An 8280-nucleotide genomic window follows, 5' to 3' on the forward strand; every position below is an offset into this window, starting at 1 on the left:
ACCATGTGATTTTTTGTGAACAAATATGCCAGTTATAGTCAATTGAAGTTTGGTGATATTATTAATATTTTATTTTATTTCGCAATATTTTATTTTTTCATAATTCCTTACTAATACAATCAATTTTATAAAATATTAATTACAATAACACATTTTCAACAGAAGAGATCTCCAGGCAAAATTTACATAGGCAACAAATATCTTTATAATCATTGCAACATTGCATTTTTTATAACAATTGCAACAGCAATTTGTCTGTGTGTGTCATACGCTCACGGTTTCTTTTTTTCTCTGTAACCTTCCATATTTACTTTCTTCCATTGTTTTATCCTGTTCTCTTTTTTACTAATCAATGACGTAATCAATAATATAAAAAAGAAATAGATATATCAATATACAAAGAATACCGTTCTAATGTCTCTCACGTGTCGCTTTTCTTGCAATTTTATTTCTTCTCTCCCTCTGCGTGCATGTGCTATTAATTTGTCTTTCCCCCGATACACGTTGTACTTTTCAAAGACGTACAAAATGTTATTTATCATAAGACAAAAAAAGGATAACATGTTGGCGAACTCCACCCGCGGAATATTTTCTTTCATCTTTGCACGCGTCTCTTTCGTGATCCCATCGTGATATAATTTTTTACAACGAGATTAATTATACTTCTGTCAGTTTTGCAACTTCTCGGTATATCATTAATTTCTTGCTTGCGTTAATCGTACTCTATTTCATCTTCTGCTCTCATTTATTAGTCTAGTTAACCATTCTAAACGCCAAGGAGTTAGTACATTAATTCCTTGCTATCTTCTATAATTAACTTTATCTCTTTTTTTTCTCTTTTCCAAGGATTATATCTTCTGTAAATTTGATCGAGATAACTACTTGAAAATAATAAATGTAACATTTTTCCTGAAATTGCTTTTATTATTTTATTTGACTTTGTTAACAATTGAAATTTCTTAAGTAGTGAATTCAGTTTGATTACCAATTATAACTTTATTAATATATCCATTATAACCTAATAGTTTCAGAAAATACACGCGCACATCAGTCTTTACATCTTTAATTATTGTAACGTTAACAACTTCACGTATAACTTTCATAATTGATGGATAGGTGATTAAATTTTACAAGCACATATACACATACATGTATCCATACACGTTTACTCATGCACAAACGTTATTTATTTAACTAACAATACATTGTGGAAGTAGTCATGCAATTTTTCGAGTCATCTGCAGACAGGTGAGTAGTATACAAAATACCTTATCCACGTTCCTTACTGCAAAACCTTTACGACTTCCTTTTTGCTTCTTTCTCCTAAATTTTTTAGCAATTGAAGCGAGTATAATAACGCTTTGGAATATTTGCTTGAGCGCACTATTAGCATTTATAGATAATTTGAACGCTAGCCAACTTACTGCTACCACTGTTGCTATCTACAATCGTGATCTTAGGTAAGAGAAGTCGTCGAATGCCATCGTCGTATCGTCGCACGTCTTTAGCTCTATATTGACACGAACATCTGACAAGTAGCATTTTATTAGTGTGATTGACTTATCTGACACTGTCTCTATACTGACTATACGACTTTCTACCGATTCTTTCTTTATACTATGTCTGCTAGTTCCGAAATTGTTCTTAATCTTTTTTCTCTTTAACTTTTAACAAATGTATTTTATATTAATTATTCTTACCTGTACATATATTTAAAATTTTCTACTTTATGACATCTAGTTTTTATATATTGCACCAAGGAATATTTTTATATTATATACAAAAATATTTTATTAACATTTGTATAAAATGATAATGTTAATGTACAAATATGATGTATATGGATGAAATGACATATTTCGATCGAATTTTTTAATAAAGAATTTTTTAATATAAAAATTAGAAGTAAAAGATATATAAATTCGGGAAATGTACAATAATGCTTGTAGAAATAAATGATAAATATATATAGGGCATAGGGTAAGAAATCCTAATATCTTTTCTTATAGCAGGAAAACTAAAAACAAATCGATAGAAAATATAATTTCAGATGAAAATCCATATATGTTTAATTTATCTATAAATTTGTAATTTTGACAAAGAGCGTTTGCTCGAATTGGAGTGATATGTATGTCTTAGAATAAATATATGGGCAAGTATAAATGTATAAGAATCATAATGAGAACTTCAAGAAGAATATGTTAACAATAGAACAAGGACGAACTCTATTAGCTCTCCGAGCTTCTAATTATCTTATTACAGCTAGCGAGACCGAACTTCCCTCTTCGTAGAGTTGAAACTCCCTGCTATCATTGGTACTTTGGAGCCGAAGTTTGTATCTTACTTCTATGTAGAAAACGCGTTTGGAATTTATTACATACATTTACCTAATTCAGGAAGCTTCGGTCGTTGAATTTCATGATTCGGCTAGTAGCCCCATTGGCATCGATCGAATTTGCATGCATAGAAATCCTCACTGCATATCCTTGTATATAATAAAGTAGACGTTATCGGCAATTTAAAAATCGATATTATTGTAAAACAGTGATATATATGATGTACTTTATTTATTTTTTATTATAAAAGTTACATGTACATTATAGTATTATACAATATACGACCAGAAAAAAAGTTATCTAATATCTTCACGATCGCTTACTTGAAGTGCCACCGGATGTTCGAAGCAAATTTTAATAAACATTTTTAGAAACGTAATTACGTTAACGATAGAATATAGATTGTTGGAATCATTTTGAAATTCACACGACCGAAGATGCTTTGCAACTGTCGTATTGTTCAGTAGGAAGCTTCTGTGAGAGATGTGTTGCATACAAAAACTGAGTTTGAAATTACAAGCCCGTAGAACTGACTCTTCTGATTGGCAGGTGTAAATTGTTTTATTTAATAAAACTACTTAACTGCAATCTGTATGGAAGCACGTAGAAAATCGCCTAAATCCAGGAATGTCAATTGTGATAATATTTATAAATTTTCATCATGAGTATTGTCATTCAATGAATAAGATTCGAGTAATATCTTGATAAGATAGATTTCTGCTTGCTCGTGCAACACCATACAATTTGCAGCCGGTCCAATGTGATCAATAGTGTGAAAAGATATTTTTCAACTCGTAGGGCGGGGTGAGCGCAAAGACAGCGTCAAGGAGATTCCTGAGAGATTTTACGATCGAAATAGCGAATCCGACGAAGACGAGAAATGGAGGTACGCGATCCATCTTTTGTGACAAAAGTTAAAGTGGATCAATCACTCTGTTCTACTCATATTTTCAATGTCTATTTATCAATTTATCAGTTACGCTTTACATCATCGCGTCGTTGATATTTTAGTTCGGTTATCGTACATGCAACGGTAGAAGAGCGGACGGAAATTCTGAATCACATCCTAAGTTGATATTCATTAAATTAAACGTAATTGAATTTCTATGGCATAACTTTTGTTATTTCAGTCAGTCAGCGAGAAATGAAAATGGCGTCAATCTGAAACTGGGTCGCGGACAGTTGCTGCCAAAAGGATACAAAATAATCAGTGGTAAAATATCCATTATATCACCCTCCCCCCCTTCAGTTCCCTTAAGATTAAATTATTTATTTTCGCAAATACTATATATATATATTTTTCTTAGTTCTGTCTAAAATGTAATTTCGACTAACTCGAAAAAGAGTTCTTCCTTATAAAAATATTACCTACCTCTGATTGAGATAATTTTACTCAAATTGATAAATCACAAAGCTGAAATCGCGTTTATTTTTTAACTCATTAAATCTCGAATGTCTATATCAATCTTTATTTTATCTTATTAGTTTTCTTATTAAAATTTTTGGATACTTCCGTATCCATTTGATTGCGATCGCAAACATTACAGGAGCACAGAACGGCGAAGTACAGCTGGGCTTCTACATGTGCAAGGGAACTCTCGAGGTCGAAGTTATCTGCGCGAGGGATATTTGTCCCGACGAGAAGGAGGAGCCAGGTAATTTGAGGAGCGTGCCTTTTCTCTTTACCGCTGTTAATTCCCCCCCTCCCCCCATTCGAGTTATTCGTTCCTCTGTTTGCAGTTACTATAAAATTCTCGCAACACGTAGTACCTTTGAGATCCTCCCGGCTATCTATCCTCGCGCGGGCGTTAATTTCGCAGCCGCTATTTTTACAGCGTGCGGGTGTTCAGGTCTTGATTATTCATGCATTACTTTAGCGTTTAGAAACAAATTTCCGAGCGAGCGTTCAACACGCCCGGTTAATGGCAACGACCTACATCCGCTAACTTGTTAAGGTTTATTAAGGCCAAAACTGTAGTAAAATTAACGTGTAACGTTTTTATAAATATTTTAAAGATAACTAAGAGCTATTAGCTCAGTTTTTTAATATTTTAGTTATAGTAGAATAATACACCTTTTGTTTCCTCCTTCAGAGATCTTTAACTGTTTCTATTTTTATATTTAAAAAAACCTGAATGTGCCTTTGATCTCGAGTTTGATCTACATCTTCATTGATCATAATTGGAAAATTGCAGGAGAATTCTTTCCACTCGCAGAGACGCCGAAAGTGTCAGATTTTAAGGCCATTTTCCCGAATATTGACAACGAAATTTTTATCCTTGTCCCGTAGATACTTACGTGAAGACGTACTTACGCGAGCGAGACGGCGACAAGTGGTTGCAGAAGCGCAAGACTCGCGTGGTGCGACATTCGAAGACTCCGCAGTATCGGCAGACGCTGAAATACGGACGCTCCGACACCATTCAGAGCAGGCACTTGCTGGTGATGCTGTGGGAGAAGAAGCAGGGCTTCGAGAGCAACCAGGGCCTGGGCGGCGCCGAAGTGGATCTCGATCTGCTGCCGCCCAAGGAATTTATCTTCGATTGGTATCCGCTCTTCCCGATCCACACCCTCGGCCATCACAACGCGGACTCGCCATGATGGTTAAGGGAAAAGTGGGCCCTCGAGGCCGGCGAGCTCGACCTCAGATTGAGCCTTTTGCTCAAGGACGAGGGCGAGTCCGTCGTCAAGATCATCTCTTGATGGAAATCGTGGCTGATCACGTGGCAATGTCGGCTAGTTCGAATACAACGCGATCTCGATCTTCGCGAGACAACGGCACTCTTTATTATTACAAGTCCTTGAGTGCAGCGACGAGGCTTACGTTTTGTCCCAAAAGGCAAATGAAGTTCGCATCGACGAAGTTTCAGTTTTTCTATGTTGCCGCAACACTTTTCAATTATAATTAATCACAATAACATGCGGATACAGGTAGAAAAACACTTTTATTAATTAATTGACACTCATAATTTGCTGGTATTAAGTCGATTAATGTATTTTAATTTAATAATTGTTATTTAATTAAAAATGCAAACAAACAAGTAATGAACAAATCTTTCAGTTAAATATTTGATTATTTATTGGCATTTACATATGATAGAAGAAATATGTGTTTCTAGAAAAAAATTGGATATTATTAAAATATTATAGCAAAAGTTTTTATCTTTTTTTTCTAACATAAATCTAAAGTTAAAACAAATGTCGCATAAGAACTTCAGATTGCTCATCGCAATGTAAAAAAAGCGATTTTCAAAAATAATAAGATCAATCTGTAACATGGATCGATCATACGTGTTGTATGACAAACGACTTAATTAATTGAAAAAAATCGGTAATCATGCATAGCATAAAAACCGGAAGACAATCAACTTCAGATGGTTTATACAATTGTTCGAGAAGACAATCAACTTAAAAAATTGTAAAGACATAATAATGCTTCCATTGAACTTACGCTTGTCGGGCGATGTCAGCGTCAGCGTCGTCGCATTTTAAACTTTGCGAAGAGGTAAATAGATTCAAGAGAACCGAGTTCCTTCGATTAACGCCTTTCGATATCTGTGAGTGTTTTGTCGGTACTCGCAGTGATTTTAGCAATAAAGGTGTACCTGTGCAAGTCTTGTTCGCACGAAGCAACAGGGACAAAGGAAGAAAAGGTACGAAAAGTTTATTTTTCGACGAGTAACTACAGAGGCGAGCGGAAGGCAGCCATGTATCCTGATGAAATGATAAGGGTCCATTTTTCCCAAAACAAATATAATATCGAATGTGCGAAGCGAAACTCGATCGACATCTGCCGCCGACGGCGGTCTCATCTGGTTGATCCAGTCAGTGATTCGATCGAATTTCGCACGTACTAATTCAAATATCGATACTTAAAGGTCAACGGGGATATAGAGCCTGTTTGATCTTCCTACGTCGACGAGGCGTTTTCAGGATTCGCGTTTCTCTCTAACGTAGATATTCGATTTGGAATGCAAAACAGAAGTTTGCAACAATATAGTAAACGATTACAATCTCTTCATTCTGCTTTAATGATCGACATGTAGTTATGAATTGTGTTGTCTTCTGTTGTTCTCTTACATTAGACATATATAAATGTTAATTTTCACAAATATTATATCGACATAAACTGTATTACGAAATAATCTCAAATTATAGAAATTCAGAATTTTTTTTCGAGTGAAATGCCTCGATCGGCGTAACTATTTAATGGTAGACAATCGTTTCAAGGCTCGCTGGCCGAGCCGATGATATAAAAAGAGGTTGAGGCGGTGGCGAGACGAGCGGATGAGTCCCCGAAGATAACTTCGCGGCCAACTTGATTAATAACCAACCAAACTCGGTGTTTTAGAAGTCGCACAATTTTTGTAGCTCGTAGACTGATTAGACGGGACGGACAGGCGGATTTCTTCGACCTTTCTCAGATGTAACGCTGACGTCCCGTTTTGCGTAGCGTCTCGAAGATCACCATGATCCCACGAAGCAATCTCGAGCAGTTTGATTGGCTATGAAAAAAAAAAGAAAAGAGGAAAAAATTGGCAGAGATGACGAGGGAAGAAGATGTACGGCGAAAATTTTAACACGAGCTTAATCTATCGCTTCGGGATAATTTACGGGATGATTCTCGGGACGCGTTAATGTGAATGTTTAAGTCCTACAATGTCCCGCGACGAGATTATGGACATAATGGATTGTCCAGAATTTATTGCGCTTACCCCGCCCGAGTAATTAGTGATAGGTAATAAACGTGATAATATCGTAAAACAGAATTAATTAATGATCACGCAGCATTCTCACGATATGATCCACGAGTCCCGCGGTAAAACGAAGTTGAAGTCACAAATTTATTATTATATATTGAGTGTGACGCGTGCACAGACGATGGAACACGCGGCGGTACCTAAGTGATGTGGTGTATGTGTATAACTTGGTATAACGTGAAGCTTACGGCGTCGATATCGATCCGGGATGTGGTATACACATGCATATACCCTATATAAATATACTACATATTATTACGATCCGCGGGGAAACTGTAACGAAGGATAATCAAAATGTACATGTGTTTAAATGATACGATTAAGGATAAATACGATGTCACTGTCCCATATCATTAAAACTCGGTGTTAACGATGTAGATGTTTAAGGGATGTCAACGAAAGTTTAATCGAAAATTTATTTTCGCAAGTCCTTTTCGAGACGAAATTCTTTACATATACATGTGCAGTTCTTATATTACTACACGCCTCCGTTAATTCCACCTTTTTGTAAATATTGGACCTCTGTAAAATATCAGGCTCTGATTCTCTTTTCTTTACGTAAATTTTTACTTATTTATTATTAACTTCGAGTCTTTAAGATCCAATAGTTAAGACAAATCTTACAATTCCTTTGAGAATTCCTTTGCAATCTGTAAACGGCAGACTTTTGATCGAAAAGACGCGCAGGCGGAATCGCGAGCGCCCAAGCATCAAGAAAGTAATTTTTTACTTAAAACACACAGAGCGGGAGAGCCTGGCCCGAAAAAAAGAAGAAAAAAAAGACACTTTAATTAACGGTTGTGCTGTCCACACATCTTTTGTCGATATAATCGCTACATCAGTCTCCTCGCCTCGAACGCCAGCGACACGCCTCGCAAGACTCATAAACGAGACGATTGTGCCTTTGCGAGGGCTACGTCAGATATATCGTAGAAAAAATAACGTTTCACGAATATAATCGGCCTAGAGACATATCCGATGTCATGAATATTGAACGACACAGATTCGAACTTTGCTGTAAAACAAATTACGCATTACGACATATAATCTCACATCTATATTTTATTTATTATGTCGTATAATACTAGTATCTTAATGACTAGGCATTCGTCAAAGTCGATAATATTTCAATTAACACGTAGCTTGTGATGCAATTAAATTTCCAACTATTAATTCATTTTTTT

At 35.7% G+C, this 8280-nt stretch overlaps 1 protein-coding gene across 4 annotated transcripts in view; it reads left to right on the top strand.

The window, feature by feature from the left end:
* LOC112452957 (regulating synaptic membrane exocytosis protein 2-like) overlaps window positions 1–7865 on the top strand; it is a 164585-nt gene extending 156720 nt beyond the window's left edge. For 3 of the 4 annotated variants that reach the window (XM_025013436.1, XM_025013437.1, XM_025013435.1), the window contains exons 20-23: window positions 3135–3222; window positions 3467–3549; window positions 3884–3991; window positions 4627–7865. In XM_025013436.1, the coding sequence (XP_024869204.1) occupies window positions 3135–3222; window positions 3467–3549; window positions 3884–3991; window positions 4627–4937 (590 nt within the window). In that variant the 3' untranslated portion in view covers window positions 4938–7865. Of the gene's footprint in view, window positions 1–3134; window positions 3223–3466; window positions 3550–3883; window positions 3992–4626 lie in introns of those variants that run through there. The other variant, XM_025013439.1, reaches the window with a different exon arrangement.
* The last annotated feature ends 415 nt before the right edge of the window (window positions 7866–8280 follow it).

This window comes from Temnothorax curvispinosus, unplaced genomic scaffold, assembly GCF_003070985.1.
Source record: "Temnothorax curvispinosus isolate PA1 unplaced genomic scaffold, ASM307098v1 QBEX01003877.1, whole genome shotgun sequence".
Taxonomy (NCBI): Eukaryota; Metazoa; Arthropoda; class Insecta; order Hymenoptera; family Formicidae; genus Temnothorax; species Temnothorax curvispinosus.